This window comes from Silurus meridionalis, chromosome 7 (genome assembly GCF_014805685.1).
Source record: "Silurus meridionalis isolate SWU-2019-XX chromosome 7, ASM1480568v1, whole genome shotgun sequence".
Taxonomy (NCBI): Eukaryota; Metazoa; Chordata; class Actinopteri; order Siluriformes; family Siluridae; genus Silurus; species Silurus meridionalis.
This window is the reverse complement of record NC_060890.1, coordinates 9,842,703-9,868,784: the sequence shown is the minus strand read 5'-3', so window position 1 is coordinate 9,868,784 and position 26,082 is coordinate 9,842,703. Positions and strand designations below refer to the sequence as shown.

The following is a 26,082-nucleotide window of genomic DNA, read 5'->3' as shown; positions in this document are numbered from 1 at the left end:
TTGATGGTAGTCTTAAGATAGACAAACAAATCAATAGTTTGTTGCATAAGTTGCCAGGTTGTGTATTGATTTTAAGATCTTAGTTCTTGTCTATAAAGCTCACTGCAAACAAGCCCCCAAATAACTCTCTGACCTAATTATTCCTCATAACCCATTTAGATCACTTACATCAAGAGATCGAGATATTTTGTCTGTCCCACAATCTCACCTACAACAGAGGGTGATCAAGCTTTCGCAGTGGCTGGCCTTAAACTATTGAACAACCTACAATGACATATTAGACCTGTCACATTTGTTTGTTCTGCAATAAACCAGAAGGTCCCAAATTTTTCATTCGATTTTATTCTGCCACCTCCAGCAGACATTCAGTCTAATATGACATGATCTATAGTCTGACTTGCTTTCGTGTTTGATGTTTGCATTAAACCTCTGCAATCCCTGTGACTAGTGTAAAAGTTATATGATTTTAATAACAAGTATAATGACATTGATAATGATGGATATGATTTTTACCATTGTAACATATGCACTAAAACACCATATTGCAAATGTTGCACATGTTGTGAAAAATGATTAGTGATTATAGAATTATGTATCTTAACGCTAAACAGTTTTTTGCTGATATATTATGCAGTGTTATCAAGTAAGACATTTTCAATATAGCAATATTATTAAACATAAATGACACTGTGGTGTGGCACATAGCATTTTAACCTCACAGGTCCAAAAGGGCTCAATTTAATCCTGTGCTTGGGTTACTGCCTGTACAGGTTTCTTCTGGGTTTACGAGTTTCCTCCAACCTCCCAAAAACATGCAAGTAGGTGGTCCGGCGAGTATGGCTCTAGAGTTGAATCACCTAGTGTGTTTGGGAGTGGCAGCCCATCACGCCTTGTTTTTCTTCAGATTAAATTCGACCGTAACCCTGAGAAAGATAAAATGGCTCCTGAAAGCATAGATTACAGCATAATAATTTTAGGAAAAAGGCACAAGAGCAACACAAACAAACAAAAAGCAAGGTAAGCTGATTTTATGTATTTGAAGCAAATTCATGAACATGATCTGATTTGTGTTAATGCATACGTGCTACTTGGTAAACCCAATTAGTTTCATTGTGTTAAGTCATTATTAATTAGTGTTGTCTTGCTGTTATTAAATTATTATTATATTATTATATCTGTTATTAAAAGGAAGGCTAAACCAGGCCCCAGTCCACTCCAAAATTAAGTACTTTGAAAGTTGTAGATTTACTTTACATTATTTACATTTCATGAGAGCAGAGGAGCCTCAAGGAAGGAAGAGGAGTTTCCGCATGCAATGTTTGTATTTATTTACTTAAAATTGATTATGTCAGCTGTTTTCCTGTTTGCATCCCATCTTGCCCCCTGTAAAGAGAGGTGGCGTACTGTGTTGACATAACGTTTAAAAGGTAGTATGCGGTTTGTGAGACAGCCGGCGCCTAATTCCTCTTCCTGGTATGCTGGTTTTGTACAGTAGCTCCATTCTCCATGGAGAGCATGATTGAGTTAGAGGAGCGTGAGTCCCGGCTGATGGCGGCTCCTGCGCGGAGCGATCATGTGGCGGTGCTGCTCGGTGATGTGCTGCACGTTTGGGGGGGTTTACAGGTGAGACGCATCACACCTGGACTTTTTGAATTGTATATCTGTCCACTGTAAACGTTGGAAAGGGATGCCAAAAGTCCCAAAAATGTCAGTGTCAGTGCAATCGAGTGTTTTTATTTCCTATTCAAAAACGTTTCTTCTTGTTATGTTGTTTGTATTTGCTTTTAATGAATGCCTAAGTTTCCCGATTCGCTGTTGTCAGTATGCGGATGGAGAAGAAGTGGTGTTACCGAGTGATGAGATTTGGCTCTACGATCTGGAAAGTGGAGTCTGGTGAGATGGAAAACACACCTTTTAAAATTTGTAGCAGCTTGAAAATCTTATATCATTACTTAATCCGAAGTATGGACTTTACTGAGACACCAGTTTTGCACTGAATGCAGTCAGATCTTTAAATGCCACCTGGAAAATGTAGTCTTTCAGACTGGTTATTTAGAAAATGTTTTATTAAGCTTCATAACACATTAACTTTTTACATAAGCTTTGGCTTGCTTTTGTACGTGTGTGAACAGTGTCTATGCCACGGAAAGGCAATAACAACACAAACAAACAACAATTTTCCCCTAAGATTTCCCTATCTCTCTGTCTTTCTTATCCCCGGTGTGTGTGTGTGTGTGTGTGTGTGTGTGTGTTCACAAGGGCTCGCAAGGGAATGGGTGGAGAGTTGCCTCCTTTGCTTTCTCAGACCTGTGGCTCACTTCTCAATGGTATGCTTTATGTCTTTGGAGGCAGAGACAGTGATGACTACACCAACCAGGTGAGCTTTTCAATGCCGGGGGTGTTGTCAGCATTGCCCGAGAGGAAGACAGCTGACTAAGACAGCCCCTTATTATAAAAGTGGTCTGACACGTTTTCCAAGGCCAGATTGATAATAGAAAGAGGACAGTATGCTTTTGTGCACTACCCGTTATGCTACATGCTTTCATTTCAGTCAAATATAAAAACAGCCAAGGAATGTAAGAAAGGAATGATAACAATTACACCAGACCAACCAGTTGTTAAAAAAAACAAAACAAAACAAAAACAAAAAAACCAAGCCGACATATTAATACATACAGCACGTTGTTTCATGAAGATTGTTTTCATTTTGTTTGTCTTTTTAAAATTGATAAACATTTTTGAAAATCTTTGTAGATGTATTGCGTAGACTTGCGAGATGGAAAATACACCTGGACAAAACTGAGTGCCTGTGTAGGAACCCCTCCCACACCGAGAGACCGACAATCCTGCTGGGTCTACAAGGACAGGTGGTGCAAGGACTCCAAGCAAACCATACTTCACTTGGGATTTGCATTCAGATATACGTATACTCAAAAGCATATAGGGATGTGGTCATCTTACATTATATAGAAATGTGACTGTTATTTGTTTTAAAACACACAGACACAATTCTGCCTTTAATTAAAAGCAAAGCTAAATAAGATTCTAGCTGTCTAATCTTTGTTTAAGTTTATTAATCAGCTGAGAGATGATCCCAAAGAACAATACAATGTAGTGACCCTTCCCTGATAGAGTCAACCAATTACAGGAAAGAAGAAATGTATCCTTTATTGACTACAGCAAAAATCAAATGCCTAGTAGCCACTCAACTACATCTAATTATTCTGTTTAAAGTATATAGACTTATAATTGTATCCTTGTAATATTTATCTAGGCTGATCTATTTTGGTGGATATGGATGGAAAACGGTTCAAGAGATCAACAACTACAAACATTTCACAGTAGATGAGACATCATGGGTAAGAGGGAACACTGATTCTAGCAATAAATGGATCCGAGTACTTGAACTACTGCATGATTCTACTAAATGTATTTGATTGGAGACATCTCACTTTTTTAATTAGGTGACAAATGGCCGTGTACTTTTCCGCTTTTGGGGTTGGAATAATGAAGTTCATGTATTTGAACCTGATTCAGCCACATGGAGTGAACCAAAATTGCAGGTGATGGCTCCCAAACTAGCAAATACATTACAATTGATATTACATTATTACAAATTATTTACAATTTACTTATCTTTTTGTCTTTGGCAGGGCTGGCTACCTGCTCCAAGGGCTTCCCATGCAAGTGCTACTCTTGGTAGCAAAGGATACATCTGTGGTGGCTTGGTAAGTGTATTGTAAAATCACAAATCAATTCTTCACTTATTAAATTTTTAATTAAATATTTTTTTAAATATTAATCCTTAAACTAATTTGGTAGTGACATGCCAGTGTGGATTTTACATGTTGGCTAAAGACAATACATTTCATCATGAGTACTAGTTACTAAAAATCTCATGTTTATTCAGGAAACACAGACTATAGACATCCACTGTTTAGACCTGACTACATGGACATGGACACATATGTGAGTACTGTCTTCTCTCTTAAATTTACAGCTGTAGTCCAGGCATATTCTGGAACTTATAATCTAAATAATGATTTTTTTTGCAAAAACAAAACAAAAGATATGAAAAACTGCAGAAATCTAAATAGATGTAACTTTACTAGCATTCAAGGTTATCAGCAAACTGGTAGTAGCAGATGTGTATCTTCTTTCTGTTCACAATCTGGACACTGTAACTCCTGCATGTCTCAGCAGGTCACGTCTGCCTGTCTAATTTCCTTCTCTATCTGTTTTACACTCTTAACACTGAATTTAGTTTTCTAGGGATAAGAGCTCCATTCAGATGTTCTGTCATAATTTTGTCAGTCTGATATTTTTTTGTAATGTAAAATCTTTTCTAATGAACAAAACAATTGACTAATTTTGCTGTCTCAAAGTAAACAACATGAGTAACCTTCAAGGTTAAGACACACATTGAAACCTCAGTTTGTGCTAGATTGCACAATTAAACATTGGGAAAAGTGTAAGAAAATAGCTTCTTTTGTTGGAATTCTCAAATTGCAAAAATCTATCCATCATGTCTTTCTCAACCTAATACACCTAATCACATATTTTATACAGTGAAACCTGGTTATATCGATGTCCTAGGGGGTCGCCAAAAAGCATCGAGGTAACCGATGATCGAGATAAACGAAAATCAAAATGGCGGCAATATATTAACGTGCTTAAAATTTCTTTATGTACATGATGTGCGTTAATAAATGAGAATGTGCATGCACGTGTTTTTGAAGGGCGTTTTTACACAACAGCGTTGCCACGATTTGTTTGATGAAGGCATGCTATAAAAATACATTCAGTACATGTTTATCTGTCAGGAATCCACCTGCCACGCCCCCTTCGGCCCCCTTCTGCGTGTCAGGTGCTTTCGGCCGCTTTCTGAAGCTCCCGGCTTCAATCGCACATATGGTGCTCGTTTATCATCATCACCAGCTCCTATTTAAACTTCCACACTCTCACTGTCCGTTATTGTTGGTATATGTTGGTTCACGGCGGTTGTTGTTATCGCGCATCCCACCTTCCCACCGGCACTCTCTCAACGGCTGCTCTTTTCTTCCCAAAGCGCACCGCGGATCCCCCGATCCTGCCGGTGTTCATTCTATGATTTTGGATGGTCATCACACGTTCCGCGCCGCCAAGCGCGGCTTTCGCCTCCCGTTCATCGCATAACATTTAACAACAAAAGGCATATGTGCACTAACTAACAGCAGAGATTCACCAGTATACAATACAACACCTGGAGCAGCTGTAAGCCTTGATTTTTCCGCCACTTCCAAGAGTTCTTTTGCGGCTGCACAGTGCCATTTGAGATAACCGACGTTAAATGGCAAATTTTTCCCCCCTTGTGCTCGAGATATCAGGGTTCGGCGACATAAAAAAAGTTGACATAACCGATAAAAAATGCTTAGAAAAAGCGAGAATTTGGCGGTTCCACTTAAAAAACGTCGACTTAATAGGGTTGTCGAGGTAACCGAGGGCAAGATAACCGGGTTCCACTGTATATTTTTGCTGCAATTCCTAATAAATGCCCATAAGGTCATAAATGAGTTTCAAGTAAATAATGTTTGTTGTTCTTTCCCCATTATGAAAACCAGCTCTGTATGCTATAGATAAAGGCTTGGTTGAAAAATCAGAAGTAGTCTTTAAACAGTAAAATAGAAAACATCAACATTATTGTAATACATGTTCCTGAGCATTTTATTTGAAATGCTATAGTAATACTTGCTAGGGCCTCCATTTCAAAACAGCTTTCAAAACAGCCCCAATAATCATATAATTGATTGCAAAAGATATTGGAAAAATTTCTTTGAGGTGCTTGAGTTTGTGTCATGTAGCATTATCATGGAGCCAAAGCATTAGCATGGGGCTATTAGGAGATGAAGAATTTGCAGCCATGAAGGGATGCACATGGTCTGCAACAATACTCAAATAAAATGCCGCATTCAAGCTATCAATGATTGGTATTAAGGCACCAAAAATGTGGCAAGGAAATTCCGCAAACCATTACATCACCTGATGTTTGTGGACGGAAAAGTGAATGGAAGATGTCATATTATCTTACAAGGGTCTTAGCACTCGATTGCAGATTTGGCTTGTAAGATAATGCTAGCTACTTACACCACCCTTCTATTTATTTGATTATTTGTCTACTTGACAACAGCTTGGATTGGATTCTGTTTTATTTGTATGTGGCTTTTGATAAATTGTTAACATCCATATTGGCATGTAAATAATTAATTGGCCACATTATGTGGTTTTGGACAAGCTAAATGCAACAATAAAAGAACTTTCATACATTTCTTTACCATTGTGAATCATTCGAAAGGGAAGAGGACTAAAAATACACTTCTGTTGTATGTGATGTTACATATGGCTCAGCAGAAGGACCACAAATGTCAATATGTAAGCCACATATACTATTTGCATACAGCTTTTGCCTTGCACAGAGAAAAATGAATGAGTCGCTTGTAAAATTCACAAAAGGATAGATTTCAACTTGTTGCAACCGGATTTCTAGAATTTTTCAGCTGACAGACCGTAAACACAATTTCAGGAATGTTATGTCATATCAATGGTGTATTATGATGTGACACTGCTAGGACTTTCTATACCTATTTTTTATGTGCCAGCATTTGAAAAGGTTTTAAATATTTCCGTTTTAATGTCAGCTTAGGTGTCTGTAGTTAGTCTAGAAATAGACGTTGTAGGATTTTGAACCTTTTTTAAATTTAATCTACATGACCTTTGCTTTAATCTATGCTTAGTTGAAAAAAGAAAATTCCAAAAGGTTAGTGTTATACATATGTATAACAAAGGGAAATCAGATACACTTTGGCATTTGGGCAAAAGACCATAAGGACCGAAGTTCTTTGCTTACATTCTGGGCTTCAAGCTGTGCTCGAGGACCCCAGGACTGTGTTATAAAAGATGCAATGCATTTCTTTGTTTGTGTCCTCAGTGAGCCATTGGCCCCTCCCCTCCCGATCGGACGTTCTCTGCACACGCTCACCCCCACTTCACACAACATGCTGTTCCTCTTCGGTGGCCTCAGCATATCTGGGCAGGTTCTCAGTAAGTTCAAAGTTGAAAGGCAAAACTCCTGGGTTGTGACACTAATATTTTTGGTAATTGGGTGATTCATTCCTGTTCAGGTGATGGCTGGGAATTTGACACTATAACAAAAGAATGGAGAGAGAGGCCGCATCCATACAAAAATAAACCCAGGTATGAAAGATAGAACTATCAGTGTTTAGAGCTAGAGTGTTGACCGCAGTCACTGTTCATAGGCTCTGTCCAAAAATTTGAATATTAAAAGGTTCAAATATTATATTGTTGAAGGTAAAGATGTTTGTATAGCGTACACATCAGAAAGTCATATTTAATCACGTTATATGCACTACATGTGAGATCTACATAAGAGCCTATGATAAACAGCATCTATAACTGACAGTGATGATTATTAAGATGTAAATAATTTAGTAATACCCTGTTGGTAATTCTTATCTATACTGTGAAATTGAAATGCCCCCTTGTGGGACCCCCAAGGACTTGCAGCATAACTTCAAAATTGGTTTGATGAAAGGCTTTTTTCTTGTCACATATACATTACAGCACAGTGAAATTCCTTCTTTGCATATCCCAGCGGTGTTAAGAGGTGTGGTGGTCAGCCATGATGCAGCAACTCTGGAACACAGAGGGATGAGGGCCATGCTTGTTTGAAGTGACATGGCCATGGTTTTTAATTTGTAAAATAAACTTTCCTCAGGTTGTGGCATTCAGCAGTACAAGGGAAGGACAACGATGTAGTGGTGTACGGAGGAAGCAAAGACTACATCTTAGTCATGGATTCGGTATAAATATTTTTCTATTATACATTTTCTTTTACTGGGAATCGGCAGTAAAAAACAATCAGTACTACATCAGAGTAATACGATTATAGATGAAAGAGAAAATACATCACAAGCAAAATGATTCAAAGAGAATGAATCAGAAGGGACAGTTTTAGTGTAGGGTAAAAAAAAGAGTGAGCACTTTCTGATATGGAAATCAAGTTGGATGAAAGATGGCACAATAAAAAAAGAAAAAAAAAGAAAAACAATTCAGCAGCCCAAAGTCCAGTTTCCATTAATAAGGCACCATATTATTGAGAGGCCTGGACTGTTTACTTCCTGTGAGTCAAGCTATTTATAGTTACATATTATAGTTTACTTGGGTTCACTTGGTTTTTATTTTTATTGTTCTATAGTTAATTCAAAACCTTTCTGTCTCAGACATTTGTTTGAAACATGAGGAAGGCGTTGTAGATAGATAAAGTCTAACCCTCAATTTGGACTATGACCAATCAACCCTCATCAGCTATTACATTCTGACGACTGCTGCGCTTTTGTCACCTGAAGGTTTGTACATGCAGCAGCAGAAGGCACTGTATTATGCAACAGGTTATACTAGGACTTACGATTTTCATTAAAAATGCTCTCTGTGTTACATTACAGCTTTAATTTAACCCATGACATTCAACATTAACTCAAACGGATTTCTTCACTCAGGTCGCAGTGCTCAGATCTCCCTCACAGAGTCACTGTGGGGATGTGCTTGTGTTTCAGAGCCAGCCTTATTCACTCACCAGGTAGGTTTTAATCACTGGACTCCAACTATGCAACACTCATGTTACCCTGGATACTAAAAAACCCAACCAAGACCATTTTTCACTGACTGACATATACACATTAAAAAAAGATCATCAGCACCTGCAGTGTTTTAACATCTTGACCCAGTATGCACTAGAATTAAGCATGCCTTTTTGGAAGTCTTTGGTCATAAAATGTTTCTTGTCATAGATTATGCGAGGACTGCATAGGAACACATGGATCTCTTTTACGGCAGAAGGTGTCCTCTTTACCACCCAGAGTTCAAGAGATCCTTCTCAAGAGGATGTTATTCTTCAAAACAGAAATGCAGGAGCAGAGTGTTTATACATGAGCTTGCCAACAAGTGTGCACTATCCGCTCAATCATGCGAGAATTTCTGCTCCACTAACATTCCTTTGTTCCAGAAGGACTACAACACACATTAATTAATCTTTTTTGTTATACAACAGGTTATAAGATATTAATAATGTACAGCCCTATAGAAGTGCCTTCTAAACCCTATGGAATATATGTATATATATAATATATAGAGTGTTGCCTTATTTTTAAAAGATCTTTAAATACTCTTTGCATAAAGTTATTTATGCTTCTTAACCAGACAGCATCTGTTTGAATCATAATTAATATTAATCATTGGGTATACATTTATACATGTGAAACACTAAACAGAATATTCAAAGAGTGGTTTACATTAAGAATTACTTCATATCCTCTTAAAAGGGTTTCTTTTCTAAGAGACAGACATTTTTAGGGCTATATATTTATCATGTGCTTGTACATTGGAACTCTATAAAGCATACACACCTCCTTTAACTGGTTTAATCATAAGTTTATTATTGAATATATTCATGAATTGGAATGCTTTCTTACAAAATAACAATGGAATGATATGTCACATTTATGCCAATATATACTAATAAAACCTGGAATTTTCTTCTTCTTTCATTGTGGCATATTTAAGAAATTACTGTACCATATCTAATCTTTTTTTTTCTTATATAAAACCATAATAATTTTTGGTATTTTTCCCGCAAAGTGCATAAAAAAGATCTCCAAAGGGCTTTACCCTCCCAACTGCAGCGCTTGACACGACAAGCTCATGATTAAGACAATGATTGAGCGATGAGTGCCGAGTCACCCATCTAACCGTTCAGCTGACTAAAACTGGATTTCCCAGCAGCCACTGCAGCACCTAACTTTCTAGATACAAATAATCCTTACAGACATGACAACTCAATCTCAGTCTCATTTCGCCAGTGTCTTTGAAGCTGAAGGTAGAATACAATCTGAGCTATAATTTTCAGCACAAGGGCAAAGCAATGCACAAAACCAACACTGCTCATATGAGAAAAGAAGAAGTAAATAAAATTGAAAATGGAAAAAAAAAATAATGCTCATTCAGCTGATAGGAACTTTTTTTTTCTTCCAAGCATACTAGCATTATGTCTAACAAAGCTAAAGCTTAGATGCCTGATCAAGTTTCTTTCGCATTTAATTAAGAACATGTTAAACCAATAGTGAAATTAACTGGAGGGAGGTAAAGAAAATGTAAATGAAGATGGCACCAGGGTCGTTCCAAATGTACATCCCTTCCTCCTGTATCCTTCTACTTCTCCACTCATATAGCCTCCACGTAGTTGGCAGGTAGCATGCCCTGCTGGCCTGTGCGTTCCACACGGCCAAACATCCATCCCTCATCTATCTGCTGCACGTCCATGATCACGTCTCCATCAGCAAACGAAACCTCATCCTCGTCGGCTGCTGCATAGTCGTAGATTGCTCTGTAGCGTTTCTGCGCACACACACACACACACACACACACACACACACACACACACACAAGCACTGGTTCAGCTATTTGCAGTGTGATTTTAACACATATTGACTTTAATGTTTCGTTATAAAGTACTGCCAGGTTAAACCACTAAAGGACTATACATGATGTGCAAATTAGAAACACCGCATACACACCTGACCTGCAAATATCTAACCAGCTACATCTATTTATATCCATCTTAGCTAACATTTTGTCCTTCCCTAAAATCAGCCGAGTTGACAAACTAGCTTTGTTTGCAATTTCTCTGGTTTCTAATAATTTGCATACCAAACAGGTTTGGGCAGTTTTTTTAGTTATATTTCTCATCATGAAATAAAATTACAGTAAGCTAAGCGCAACACAGGCTCTTGAGGTAAAGATATATTATTGTCTCTGAATGTGTGTGAATGTATGTGTGTGTATGCATGGAACCCCATGGCAGACTGCTGAGCCATCGTGTGCTTGTTCCTGTCTGACATTTAGTATTTTTTCAGCATAACATGTGGTGCAATTCCTCACCCCGCCACTAGGAGGTGGTGGAGCTGCTGCAGAGCGAGCAGGTTGGGGCTCATAGTTGTAATTCTGAGGACTGGTTGGGCTTGTAGGCTGGTAAGCTATGCATGAACAAAAAAGAATAATGCAAAGGTATTAGACCAAGCAGGCACAATCATTATGATAAGAGAAATTGGAAATGAAAAAGGGAGAACTGCAGCTATGCAATTATTAAGTACCTTTGTTAGCATTGCTCTCAGCGGGCAGAGCCTCACCTCCCATTCGGCCCTTTTCAAACTCCTCATGATACTTGATCTGATGTATGGCACATGACAAACAGCAACACAAACAAAAACACACACCCACACATAGGCCTACATTACAATAGTGAACTTCAAACACAAGATGTCAGTGGCTGCCACTGTGTGGCCACTTGGGCTGGTTTAAGAAGCCTTGAACATACAAGCAGAGGAAATTACACCTTAACTCCTGCCGTGTGAGCTTACTCAATTTTATTTATTATATGCATAGCAGTTTTAATAATGAAGACTTAATGGAAATTAGTTAAATTGATTTTCCTGTTGCTTAGAAACAAGTCAGAACATAAGATCATGAAGCACATAGAAAAGAATGAAAGACAGGTAGCAGTAGATAATGACATAAAAATTTCAACATTTAAAGTATTTTGAGTCTCGCACAAAACATAAAGCAGGGAAACAACTTGTAGACAGATGGGAAGGATAGGAAGTGGAGCTCGGGACAGGGAGGGGAGGGAGGAGTCTAAAACGGAGTGAAACGTGCGTCAACATGTCTTCCAGCTTTAAGTCATATGCAATAGTTTTTGACTGTGTGAAAATCTTTTCTCTTGCATCTAAAGTAAAAAAAAGTTCTTTGCCAGTTTGGCATCTTACATTGCTAATCTGGTCCTGGGATTTCTTGATTCTTTGCAGCTCTGGTGTGTCAGCCACCACGCTGAAGCCTTTCCCTTTGTTCTTCTCAAATTCCTCTTTATAGAGCACCTATAGGGAATGATACACATGAAAGAAACAGAGAGAATTACTCATTTTACAGTTGCTACACTTCTTTAAACACCTAGTGCAAAAAATGAACTCACTCTCAAAGTAACTTGTTTATTTTAGGTTGCTTAGTGACTTAGTGACTAACAAGACAATGGACAAACCTTTGAAAGGTCAAACTATAAATAATGATGCGTGGTTAACATGAAATATTGTGGTTTATGAGGTAAAAAAAAAAATACCTCTGACATATACACACACACACACACCCTCTTGTGCTTTGCCTCAATTCATTCTCCACAAACATTGCTCTTGTGCATGCCTGCAAGCACGTTCACACAGACACACACACACGCGAATAATCTTGAATTACAGCCTTTGAGGTATTTAGTGTATTACTATATCTGAAAAATGTCTATAGTGAAACCTCGATACTCAAAAAAAGATTCTTATTTGTTCAAGGTTTTGTTCAACAGCTGCATGTTTTTGCACTAAAAAAACATCCCCACAGTGTCAAAATTTATTTTTTTATTTCTATGCCACATATTTCTAATAAAGGGATGAAGCACCAATTACAAGCTCAAAGGCAGCACACGGGATGTTCACCAAATGGTGGTCCTTGCATTAAGAAAGGATCTAAAACATGATCTGAAAATACCTCACACTCCACCACAACACAAAACAGCTTGAAAAACAGATGAAAACCCTCCCCCAACCAAACAGGATTAAAATACAAAAGCCATGGTGTCAGTATATTTAATAGTTCCACCTTTTACACCGAACTTACAAAAGGCAGTGTAATGGCAAACAAAAGTGACAGTGTCTGCAGTGGCCTTTACAATCAGACCTGGCAGTTTCAGTTCGGGTGTAATTTACTGCTGGATAAACAGAATGCAATCTCCAGACTCTCTTGACGGAGCTCTGTTCTGCTAGAGATTTTCACTTCGAATGGATTATGCTATAATGACCACACTCTGGTAGCATGCTAGTGAACAGCACGTGTCCTCTTCAGCTCCCAACCACAAATACCTCATCGAGGCTCACAGATAAATTATTAATAAAAACATGCAACCTTGTTGGTTACCGTAGGCAGTTTGTGAATTGGTTAGCCTTCACATGGGCATGTGCAGAGTTGCAGACAAAGGCATCTGTCACCAAACAGGCCAAGCATCACCATACAGGTTGACCCAAACTGAAACACCGCATTGGCACCCCAACTCACAAGCAATCTAAACTGATCTGAAAAAGGGAGAGGGGGATTGTAACACGCATACATTCATATGGCTGACGTTCCACAGATCAACATCCCCATCCCCCTTTCTTTACTTCTCCGTCGTCCCGGAAATTCCCCATAAAGCGTCCAAGCGTGCTGACCCAGAGGGCCTGCTGCACTCCCAGAGCCTGTAAACAAAGCCCCTAAATAGAGAGAGAGAAATGAAAGACCCCCTCTGCCACACAACTATGCTAAAAATGATGAGTAATGCCACTGCTATGAGGGCTATGCGTCCTCTGTGACAGTACCAACCATCAGAGTGTTTTTGTGCTTTTAAGGGCTTGCATCGTTAATAAATGTTATTATCTGCATATATATTTTTCAATCAAGGCGAAGGATTTGCACTAATCCACACAGTCCATCCTTAGCGCCGTTCAATTCATCATTGTGACTGGTCAGATTGTTATATTAATGCACCCGTTGTATTGTGTTTTCGTTTCTTGTAACAACTTATTTACAAAGAAATTGTACGACACCTACAAAATATAAGGCTAAGTGTATGCAGATTAAAGAAGTAGAATTGCTTATATGCAACGCTTTCTGTAGTGATGTGTTTATTTGACATTTATGGAAGGAGTCTCCAGTGTCAATGCTGTGCAAAGTTGAAAATCTTCAAGACAGGACCTTTTTTTGCCGTTATGAGAAAGCAAAAAAAATATATGACAAAGAAAGAAAAACTGTCTGTTGTTGGAACAGTTATTTGTAGCTGTTATAATGAAAGCTATAACAGGAACTAAAGTGTCTTGAGGAACTTGACTACACAGCATCAGATATGTCAAACATCAGGGGAAAAAAAAAATCACAATTGTGTGCAAACCGCACAGGAAAACAAATCCACTTGTGTTTTAGGCCAAACAACCATTGCATTAATCATTCTTTATTAACATCATGCCCTGTAATGTTTTCTTACATTTCTCAAATTTTGCATCTGTACATTAATGTAAATCATAGTTTATTACTGTGTTAACTCCATATAGCTTTGAAAACTAGTTTTCAGAACCCAATAGTCAGATACCAAAGTCTTTATCAAGGTCTGAAATCACTCGCTATTAAGTCCAAATAAATAAGCCCATGTTTAAGACGTGGTTTTGTTTAAATAGAAGGAAATGTTAAGCCATGTCTATTCATTTTTTGATAGGACAAGGGACAAAGAAACAGAAAGGTCACAGGGAAACAGGAAAAAGAGGGTGGGGTGGGAGAAAAGCCTGGGGAAAGGTGGGGAAATGGAACGAACGTGGCACAGAACAAGAGCAGATGGTGCTTGTACCATCTACATGGGGAGTGTGACCTCACAGGAAGATCACTAGATATTAACATGTGTATGTTAGGGTCACTTATAGATCTTGCGCATGCTGTTCATTGTTTACTATAATCACTAATGTGTTTTACATTTTTTTCTTAGTTGACACACTCAGATCTGCCGGACTGTAATACACACAGACCTTACTGTACTCATTTGGAAAGGTCAGTGACTGCCTTTTACAGGCATCAGGTGGTGTGTGTGTGTGTGCAGTCTGTATTCTGGATGGTGTGGAGAGTCCGTCTGTTGTAGACTGTTGCCAAGGGGATCCAATTGTCATGACAGCAGGACCTGCTGATCAGTGAGCCATAGAGCGGAGGACGGCCAGAAAGTATTAGAGAAAAGGAAAGAACTTAAAACTGATTAAACATTTTTAAGCATAGCCAATGCCACTGGATTCGCTGGAAGTGGTTGTCAGGAAGTAGACATGTGGTATTACGGATAGGCGAGGAGGCAGGAAGGGCGAGGTAAAACAAAAAGGATGAGCACTAAGGTTCAAATACCTGGCTTTGCATCTTGCTCTGCTGAGCAAGCCGAAGGTTCTCTGGAGTATCGGCCACACTGGTGAATCCCGTCTTAGGGTAGTGCCTGAAAATAAAAGGATACAAAATAAGAGGACTACACTCTACTTACTGCTAATGTATAAAAAAAAAAAAAACAAGGCCACAGTAAAAGAACTGACAGGATAACATTAAGGCTACAAAGGGGAAAGTGGATATAAATGTGTTTTGCAGCTAAAGACCTGCTTGGACATGTCAGTCACTGCCTTCTACACATCCTTCTCCAATGGAATTTAGGAGAAAGGGTGGAGATAATCGTCATAATGCTCAGAAACCATTCAGACCCTTAAGGATGAACTCATACTCACCACACAGAGAAAGATTGAAAACCATAAGCCTTGTGATACAGTCAAACCTACTTGAAATGAATGCTTTCTCAACTCAGATTGTATAAAAATAATGGTCCAAATTACTGTGAAAGTGTCTAATACAGTAACAACATGTCACAACACTGCTTCCTTTAAACTCAGTTTCATCAGCTTTCAGTGCAGACCTGTGGGAGTGACTGAGAGTTTGGACAGCATTTAGTAGCATTCTTGTCTCAGTGTCCAGCTGGGAGGAGGAGTTTGGTCTTCGTTCCCAAATGAATCCCACATACTTGCACAAGAAAAAAAGGGAGCATGCATTTCTGCAAAAATTCGAGTGCTATAATCGGATTCAAATTATGGTGTTGTGAAGTTGCTCTATATCTAAATTTGCCATTATTCCCAAACCAAAATCTCTCTTAAGGTTAGGCAAAGTGATCTTAAGTGATATTAATATTTTGACTTAGTATGTCCAAATAAATTGTAGTATTTTTTCAGAATGTTTTTTTTAGATACTTATTAATTAAATGTCTGTGTATTATATAAGAAACCATTGTATAGCGTATCTGTCGTAAGTCCCACTCTCCCTATATTTTCTACAATTTTCGTATTTTTTGTTTGTGTCCATGTGTAAACATATTCTTGTCCTGGTTTAACCTCACGGCCACAAAAATTTGGATTGGTAAGCAAACTACATGAGCACAATGCCCTTATTCACGAACCATTCAGCTCAGGTTAAATTAAATAGCAGGGATGCGGAAACTGCAGTCAGGGGTAACGTTGACATGTTGCATAGCTCCAAGCAACAGTTTCAGGCCAAAGGCTAGGTTCTAGAGGAACATGGGCAGCTAGGGGGGAGGAGGATACAAGCTTGCACATAAGGTCCCTTTCTTGTATACAGAGCCAAACAGACAGGCCGGTTCTGAAATAATGAACTCTCTGTCCATTGTCTTGACACACTATTTTGACAGAAACAGTGTCAAAATATTCAGATGAAGAAAGAGCCTGAATCTAAATTGGATCAGAGGGAAATGAGGTCAGATTAAACCTTATCTAAATAAAGCCCACTGCTTCTTAGATTGAAATCAAGAATGCTGTGTGTCACTTTCTTAAAAATGGTGAATAAATAAATGGCCACATGACTCATACCCAGAGTCAAAGAGCATTTTTCTACAATCAGTTATTAGAACCCCAATATGCTGGTTTAACTAAAGCTATAATGAATGTTTAGTGTTTAAACACCTCAACGCATAGGTGATGTGTTATGGGATTTACCTTCGGTAAAGCTGTCAACACTGGCAACAAAATATAATAGCGGGCTCTTACATCATTACAAACTTGTCTTTTAGGCATACTAGTGACAAAACAAATCTGTCAAAAAAGACACAACATTGTGTGGTTCATAAAAAATGTCTATCTTAAGCATAAAATAAACACTGAAAATGAATTTTAAATAGTGACAGCACAATTTACAATACGCTTGTATGCGAAAATGCTCATACTTTTTGTTTTCTATTGGCTCGAAAGTCTAAAGTTTCCAAATTCACAGGTCAAAACAAGACTTAAGTAAACTTGGCACCAAACAAAAGGAACAGCAAATGTGTATTTACTATTACACATTCTCTCCTTGCCAGCGAACTACCTTTCCTGATTACTTCATTTTATTCACGTTCGGACCCACTGCTGTTTCACCAACATATCCTTTCCTAACCACAGCATGTTCCCAAGATGAATGTAAAAAACTACCCAGAAAGCCAAGTAACTGGGCACAAAATGGTCGTTGTGCAGGTTGGTGCAGAAGTGAGATTGGCAACTGCGGGAAGAACCTTGTGAACTATCTATTTTAACACTTCCATGTGAAAGTAGCATTCAGGTGTTCTAGTCAAACACCTTATTATAAATGGTTTGTATGTAACTTGGAGGAGTAACGGATAAAATAATACCAGAGTGGTTTAGCCTGAATTAAATGAATCGAACACCGGTGTAGCGAGTTATGTTTGTGCAGGCTGAGGTGATAACTGACCTCCAACCAAACACATGCAATAGTGTTTTTCACTGTAAAGTGATGTAATAGTGAAATGAGATGTGTGCATATTTGCATGTTAAACAAAATTTACTTTGATCGCATGACTTAATGACACCCACAAACTCTGGATTGTTGTCCAGTGACAAAACAGGCAACTCCCACACATCTACTCTCTGATGTGAGAATTACGCTCAGTGCACTAAAACTCAAGGATCTTGCTTTTGCTTGTATGTAACCTCTCACCACACCATTACAGATACTGGGTCGTACTGACGTACAAATACAAGAGATAAAAAAGAAAAGTGCGATCCTTCCCAGAAAATGTTTCTCCAGCATTTCAGGAAGGAACGACAGATTGAGCACACACCCTCAGGAGACACAAGAGCAGGTAGAACAATAAACGAATGAAAGGGTAAAAGTAGTGAGAGCTTACTGGCTGCAGTAGGGTTTCTTTTCGAATCCTTTGTAGTTCTTCATGTTTAGAGTCATTTTGCAGACCTCGCAGCTGAAACATCCTTTGTGCCAATACTGTAACACACAAAATACAGAGCAGAGGTTTGGAAACCTGTCTGATATCAACACAAAACACTGTAAATATGTTAATGATTGTTATGATTAACCTGTTAAGATAAGAATGTGACCATTAGATAGGCGCATTAAGAGCTTTAGTTCAAACATTGTTTTCAAACATTCTAACCTTTGACCTGTGGTCAATATTCTTTATTTTTACTTATATGTGTCCACTGAAATGGGTGATAGTGTCTCATATCTTTAGTATTTGCAAGATTTCTCAATCTCAAACGTCTTTTGACCTCACCAGCATCACCAATATATAGAGTCATCTATTCTGAACTTTCAGGTTTCATAAAAATAATCTTCAAAATAAACAGGCATCAACATGCAGAATATTTTGACCCATAATAGACCCAAATACAGGTAAGGCAATCATTCTGAGCCATGTAGCAGTATGTAAAGTAGGGCTACCTAAATTCAGGCCACTGCAGAGGAAGTGGAATATAAAGAAACATACATCAGTCTAATGTTTGAGACCATTGTATGTACAGACCACAAAATTACCTCAGTGAATGCCATTTTTTACATTCACACTGATGTATTATTCACTGCCCCAAAATACACTCAGGGTCAGGACAGAAACATACGAATGTGGAAAGTCCCTAAGGTAAGATGCAATGACTACTTAATATAACTTAAGAACAAGTGCATCCCCATTTTGTGCAGAATTGTTCTTTCAAATTGTCATATTTCAACATTAGCTTCCTCTGTTTTTCCTGAATTCATGTGACTTATATTGACGTCACAATTTATCAGTCATTTACCTATCAGACATTAATTACCATACTATTACCACAGAGAAATACAACCCTAAAGCTATAACGTTCATGCCAACTCGTATACGTTTTTTAATCTTTCTCAAACCTGTTCATTGTCTGACACTTACTTGGTCCAACTTTAGAATGTTTCCTACTTGCTGCCTCTTGTAACTTCTCTCTAACCTGACTTCCTCTTTTTTTTTTTTTTTTTTGTTGTCGTCTACATTCAAATGCGACAGCAACTTGCAAAGACATGACTGGAGAAAATTTGCCCATGAGCCGTTGCTCTTCAACCCAGTGCTGCAACACTCAGACCTTTTACGTCTATCACACACAACTCATCCAGCACTGACTCACTCTTATGTGATCTTCCCGAGATGCTGCAGCACACCTCCACAAGACCTCCATGCAACCTTATGCACAGAACACACCAAAACTGAAAAGCAACAAACATACTGAGAAAAGGATGTGCTATAAAGAAACCAAAAAAACCTGTAATCGCAGGCTTGAAGTCGGTATCAGTTTATATTCTGAGAAATGCAGAATGTTGTGTCTTGTGGTTAGAAACAGGGATTTACAAAAATAAATTACAGGCATGAAATGACCAAATTTTGGATGGAAACTATCTGATGGACCTATGCAAACTATAGCTCTGATGGAAGTGGATTATACCCCCATATGGTTGCATTGCCCCTGGTTTGGGCCCACCACAGTGGCTAACACACAAATCTAGTGCTGCCAATGACAACGCCCACATTTTTCTTCAACACAAGGCGCCTTGATGAATAATGCATGCAAAAGTAATTGCACCTAAGTTATTGTGCATTTCGGCCACCATTTTTGTGCATCTTTTTTTTTAGTTTGTTTCTTCACTTTAGGATGTGATCTGTGCAAAAACAATCTTGTAACACAAAAAGGTGTTACGCAGAGTCTCTTTTGTGTGAGACTCACATTCAGAAATGTGCACTTCAACAGGAAGCGCCTGCTCAAGTTGCAAAGTGAAGCCAAAAACTCGGACCGACATGGCCATCAGCTCTTTATTGGACAGGACACGAGAAGTTTTTTTTTATGGCCAAATATCTCAAATATATTACAGGCTTCATTAACATTTTATTACACATTCTAGACTATTAACTTCCAAATATGTGGGCATGAGAAATGCTTACGGCTGCCAGCCCAGCTGGACCTGGTATATGTCACACGGGAAAACAGGAAGGAGAAATGACATAGAGATTGTCCTTGGTTTCCATTTTTCGTTTTAGTAAACATGAGAAAGTGAAAGCATTGCTCACCTTGTCAAGGCAGTTTACTTTTTCCGTGGGATAGACAATCTTGTTACATCTGCTACACGAGGGATTCATGGTGATCTGCCTGGGCTTTTTTTTTTTCCTTTGTAACAGATGAAAGGTTCAGTGAAGTCTTCAGCGCCCTGAACACGCCGCGGGCCGGAACTGATCACTTCTTAACCCACTGAAAGGCTGATGTTCAACGTGGTCAAATGCAATCGACTCGGCGCGTAACTATAAAACCTCTTGCTGCTAAACGACGCGCGGGCACGTACCGCCCTTCGTGCACGCGCTTCTAGAGGAATAAATGGGAGGCGCTTTCGAAGGACGTGGTGGGTGGAGCGCGCAAAGCCGCCAGAAAGCGCTCCAAGGACCATATAAGGACTAAGAACGGGTAAAAGCCAAGAAGTGAAGTAGCAGCGTGTGCGTAACTGGATGGTAACGTATGCGTCACCTGTAACAAGCTGATAGTCATAAAAAAGCTAGAAGGAGGTGTTTAAACATTGCTGGTCCTGATGACATGATAGAAGTTAGAAATTAAAAATCACATCTATAATCAAAGAACAAGATCAGCCTGATCAGGTGTATGGGAAATTCAGGTACAATAGGGCATTTTGTGCCACATTTTTCTTAAGTGAACATTAAAAACTTTTATTTTGGAACTGCTAAAAATGATTTATTTCATTATTATGACCTCATATAATAGGGTGTGGTCATCATCAGACAGGAAGCTGGCCTCGAAATCTTGGCTGACGCTTGCGTGCTTTGTCAAGCGAATGTATGACTCACACACACACACACACACACACACACACACACACACACATTTTGTATTTTTCAATTAATGAAATGTTCAAATTGTCCCAAACTGTGAAACAAAAAGGGCTTCATGTAGTCACTCACTATAAGATTAACAAAAACACCCCTCCCCCCAGCCAAATAAATAAATAAATAAATACGTCCTGGTCAGACGAGTAACACGGACGTGTCCACTAGAGGGCAAAACATAAAAAAAAAATGAAAATGAAAAGTAAAGACCGCAGTTGAAAATGACCGATAACACTGAGGAACAACTGCACATCTGTGCACACCTGGATCATGTCTTCTGTGGAGTTTGAAGGAGCAAGGACTTGCTCATATTTCCTTAGAATTAATAATGTTTGTTTATATGAAAACAAGAACTGTGTCTGAAATGCAATGCCGATTAGTAAATATTAACTATGAAAAGCTACAGCTGTTGTGATCCCACACCTCTGCATGTACAAAGTTTGCTTTTTTAATGACATCGTGTTACCTGATCCTTTGCTCGTGCACGCTGTTTGCAGCAGTAAAATGTTACTCGATCGCCACCTGTTGTCAGTCTTTAAAATATTAGTTGTTTTGTAATATAGAATTTGCACACTGTCCTAAATAGTATATGAAAAATCAACCTTCAACTATCAGTTAAAACGTAGCCATAATTGATTTAATAATGTTTCAGCACTTCCGTTGATTTGTTAGAGATAAGTATTAGTAGTAGTATTTCGTCGACACTCCATATGGGGGTATAGCTCAGTGGTAGAGCATTTGACTGCAGATCAAGAGGTCCCCGGTTCAAATCCGGGTGCCCCCTCATTTTCTGAACAAGGGGCTTAAAAATTTCATTCATCGCATTTCAACATTATTTGATTTAATCCTATGAATATGTGGTCAGTAAAATTCAATTGATTTAATATACAGAGAAAACAAGTAAATACAATCAAATCAGTTGTCCTTTAATGTACAGCATATCAGGACTGCTGATATCGATTATTTTAGTAATCGAGTAGTCTAACGATTATTCCATCGATAAATCAGCTAAGTACTTTTTCTTTATTAAAGAGCAAAACTAAATAAAATAAAGAAAACAAGATGTCTTAAAAATGAACAAGTAATGAGTTTTTCTTTTTTTTATTAAAATTTTTTTTGAATGCTACATGTGGGGGTATAGCTCAGTGGTAGAGCATTTGACTGCAGATCAAGAGGTCCCCGGTTCAAATCCGGGTGCCCCCTCATTTTCTGAACTTCTTCTTCTTCTGGCTGCTCCTATTAGGGGTCGTCACAGCGGATCATCTGTCTCCATACCCCTCCTGTCCTCCACATCTGCCTCTTTCAAACCAACCACCTGCATGTCTTCCCTCACCACATCCATAAACCTCCTCTTTTTCTCCTTCCTGGTTTCTTTATCCTCAGAATTCTCCTACCAATATACTCCATGTCCCTCCTCTGCACATGTCCAAACCATCCCAATCGGGCCTCTCTCACTTTGTCCCCAAAACGTCCTACATGCGTGGTCCCTCTAATAAGCTAATTTCTAATTCTGTCCATCCTCGTCACTCCCAACGAAAAGCTCAACGTCTTCAGCTCTGCTACCTCCAGCTCTACCTCCTGTCTTTTACTCAATGCCACTGTCTTTAATCCATACAACATAGCAGCTCTCACCACAGTCCTATACACTTTCCCTTTCACTCTTGCAGATACCCTTCTATTACTCCTGACACTCTTCTCCATCCCACTCTGCACTCTTTTCTTCACTTCTTTAACACACTCTCCATTACTTTGCACTGTTGACCCCAGGTACCTAAACACATCCACCTTCTCCACCTCTTCTCCCTGAAACTGCACCACTCCACTGCCCGTCCTCTCATTCTCACACATGTACTCTGTTTTACTCCTACTGTCTTTCATTCCCCTTCTCTCCAGCACATACCTCCACCTCTCCAGGCTCTTCTCAACCTGCTCCTTACTCACACCACAAATCACAAAAATCATAGTCCACGGAAACTCCTGTCTGACCTCGTCCGTCAACCTGTCCATCACCACTGCAAACAAGAAAGGGCTCAGAATCCTTGATGCAGTCCAACCTCCACCTTAAACCAGTCTGTTGTTCCTACTGCACACTGCACTGCTGTCACACTGTTCTCATACTTCTCTATACTTCTTCATCAACATTCTCAATGCAAATACATTTACATTTACATTTGCGGCATTTAGCAGAAGCCCTTGTCCAGAGTGACATACAAAAGTGCTTTGAGTCTCTAGCAATGAATAGATCTACACTGGTTCGCTATATTTTAAACTTAATATAAATATAACTCTTGAATTCTTCAAAGCAAACTTGGAAAGTGCTAATTTAAGTGTCTCAGGAAGAGGTAGCTCTTCAACCGTCGTTTGAAGATAGCCAGGTACTCCGCTGTACGGATATCTACGGGAAGTTTGTTCCACCACCTCGGTGCTAGAACAGAGAAGAGCCTTTAAGTACACTTACCTCTCATTCTGAGAGATTGGTGGTACCAGTCGAGCAGTGCTGAAGAATCTCAGACAGCATGGTGCAGTGCGAGGTGTGATGAAGTCTCTGAGGTAAGATGGCGCTGATCCATTTTTGGCCTTGTAGACAAGCATCAGTGTTTTGAATCTGATACGTGCAGCTACTGGAAGCCAGTGAAGGTAGCGCAGCAGTGGGGTGTTGTGGGAGAACTTGGGCAGATTGAACACAAATCGTGCAGCTGCGTTTTGGATCATTTGCAGTGGATGAATAGCGTTCAGAGGAAGACCTGCCAGCAGAGAGTTGCAGTAGTCCAGTTTTGAAATGACAAGAGACTGAACAAGCACCTGGGAGCCACATTAGCGACATGTGAAATGAAGGACAGTTGATTGTCCATAGTTACCCCAAGGTTAACGAGCAGTGGCTGAAGGGGAGAGCAGAGAGTCATAAAGAGTTATTTGGAGATCATGACCTGGACATGAATCACCTGGGATGACCAGCAGTTCTGTTTTGCTGGGGTTGAGTTTTAGTTGATGAGCACTCATCCATGAAGATATGTCTGCCAAGCATGCCGAGATCCGAGTGGAAGCTGTGTTAGGGAAAGAAAGGATGAGTTGAGTGACATCTGCATAGCAGTGGTAAGAAAACCCATGTGAGGACATGACTTCACCAATGGAGTGAGTATAAAGGGAGAAAAGGATGGGACCAAGTACTGAGCCTTGTGGGACACCAGTGGTGAGTCTGCACTGGGCAGATGTGGATCCCCTCCTTGTTACCTGGTATGAGCGACTACTATACTGTTGCTTCCAGATGGTCACCTCTTTTCTCAGCTTGGCTTCCACTACTCTTTTCTATAACTTCATGGTGTAACTGATCAACTTTATTCCCCTGTAGTTACTGCAGGTCTGCACAGCTCCCTTATTCTTAAAAACCAGTATCAGCACACTGCTTCTTCATTCCTCAGGCATCCTTTTACCAAAATTTTGTTGAACATCCTGGCTAAAAATCACACTGCCATCTCTCCTAAACATCTGCATGCTTCTACTGGTATGTCATCTGGTCCAACCGACTTTCCATTCTTCATCCTCTTAATGGCTGTTCTCACTTCCTCTCTACTAATTCTATCCACTTCCTGCTTCACCATCTCCACATCATCCACTCTTCTCTCGCTCTCATTTTTCTCATTCATCAGCTGCTCACAATACTCCCATCACCTTTTCAACACACTCTCCTCAGTAGTCAACACTTTTCCACCTCCAACTTTTAATGCTCAAACTTGCAGCACATCCTTACCAGCTCAGTCCCTCTGCCTGGCCAATAAAGATGGATGTGGAAGAAGCAAAGGAAAAGGCACATGATGAGCTGTATGAAAAGTTGTACACTAAGGAAGGATTTTCTCATACAGCTCCTTATATGCCTTTTTCTTTGCTTCTTCCAAGGAAGGGAAAATCCTCCACTAAGTAAGGAGAAAATCCTTCCTTAGTGTCCAACTTCTCATGCAGCTCCTCCATATGCCTTTTCCTTTGCTTCTTCCACATCCATCTTTACCTGCTTCCGCATCTCCTTGTACTCCTACCTACTTTTCTCATCTCTCTGCCGACCCCATTTGTTTATGCTTTCCTGCACAATTTCTCATCCCACCACCATGTCTCTTTGTCTTCCTTTCTATTTCCAGATGTCACACCAAGTACCTTTCTAGCTCTCTCCATTATCACTTCTGCAGTAGTTGCCCAATCATCCAGCACCACTTCACCACCACCGAGCCCCGGTCTGACCTCTTCCCTGAACCTTACACTACAGTCTTCCTCCTTCAGTTTCCACCATCTTATTCTTTTTTTGGTCCTCAATCTCCTATTCACTTCTTTTATTTACTTCCAAAGCCACCCTACAGACCACCATCCGATGCTGTCTAGCTACACTGTCCCCTGCCAACACCTTACAGTCTCCAATCTCCTTCAGGTTGCATCTCCTACATAGAACATAGTCCACCTGTATGCAAGAATAAGATGGTGGAAACTGAAGGAGGAAGACACCTTTTTATACGTTACCCTATGATCCTCCTTCTTCTTAAAATAAGTGTTCACCACTGCCATTTCCATCCTTTTAGCAAAATCTATCACCATCTGCCCTTCCACATTCTTCTCCTTAAGGCCACACCTACCCATCACCTCCTCATCACCTCTGTTCCCTTCACCTACATGCCCGTTAAAGTCTGCCCCAATCACCAATCATTCATTCCTATGTACACCATCTACTACTTCATCTAACTCACTCCAGAATTTTTTCTTCTCCTCTATCTCACAACCCACTTGTAGAGCATAGGCACTAATGACATTTATCATCACCCTATCAGAAACTCTCTTCACCTCCACTACACTCTTTCTTCAGGATCACCCCTACACCATTTCTTTTTCTATCCACACCATGAAAGAACAGTTTAAACCCACCTCCAATGTTCCTGGCCTTACTCCCTTTCCACTTTGTCTCCTGAACACACAACATATCTACCTTTCTCCTTTCCATCATATCAGCTACCTCTCTCCCTTTATCAGTCATAGTACCAATTTTTAAAATGCCCACCCAAACCTCCACTCCCCTCCACTTCTCCTTTTCCTGCTGTCTCTGTAGACGTCTTCCTCCTCTCCTTCTCCTCCTTCGGCCAAATGGGCCTAAAAATGTCATTCATCACATTTTAACATTATCTGATTTAAATCTATGAATATGTGGTCAGTGAAATTTT

General features: G+C 39.5%; 2 protein-coding genes and 2 non-coding genes across 5 annotated transcripts; 3 read left to right on the top strand and 1 right to left on the bottom strand.

Moving 5' to 3' along the window:
• The first annotated feature begins 835 nt into the window (after positions 1-835).
• Positions 836-10,029, top strand: LOC124388746 (kelch domain-containing protein 1). Of its 2 annotated transcripts, XM_046853746.1 has the most exons (15): positions 836-1,017; positions 1,279-1,317; positions 1,493-1,623; positions 1,823-1,893; positions 2,260-2,377; positions 2,755-2,867; positions 3,275-3,359; positions 3,465-3,563; positions 3,654-3,728; positions 3,911-3,969; positions 6,965-7,077; positions 7,158-7,230; positions 7,772-7,856; positions 8,553-8,632; positions 8,844-10,029. In XM_046853746.1, exons 2-15 carry the CDS (start codon positions 1,311-1,313, stop codon positions 8,983-8,985), a joined length of 1,251 nt encoding a protein of 416 aa, XP_046709702.1. In that variant the 5' UTR covers positions 836-1,017; positions 1,279-1,310; the 3' UTR covers positions 8,986-10,029. The 2 variants fall into 2 exon arrangements, with proteins under 2 accessions (XP_046709702.1, XP_046709703.1); XM_046853747.1 differs by lacking the exon at positions 1,279-1,317 and having other exon boundaries at positions 837-1,017.
• On the bottom strand, positions 9,463-20,358 carry LOC124388747 (LIM and SH3 domain protein 1-like). Its single transcript, XM_046853748.1, has 7 exons — positions 20,066-20,358; positions 17,876-17,970; positions 15,055-15,139; positions 11,874-11,981; positions 11,202-11,277; positions 10,990-11,084; positions 9,463-10,446 (listed from the first exon to the last, which is right to left on the bottom strand). The coding sequence occupies exons 1-7, from the start codon at positions 20,132-20,134 to the stop codon at positions 10,273-10,275; spliced, it is 702 nt and encodes a 233-aa protein (XP_046709704.1). The 5' UTR covers positions 20,135-20,358; the 3' UTR covers positions 9,463-10,272.
• A 1,241-nt stretch (positions 20,359-21,599) lies between these two features.
• Positions 21,600-21,671, top strand: trnac-gca. Its single transcript has one exon. It is a non-coding gene; the product is annotated as a tRNA-Cys (tRNA).
• Positions 21,672-22,018: 347 nt separating this feature from the next.
• trnac-gca lies at positions 22,019-22,090 on the top strand. The gene has a single exon. It is a non-coding gene; the product is annotated as a tRNA-Cys (tRNA).
• The last annotated feature ends 3,992 nt before the right edge of the window (positions 22,091-26,082 follow it).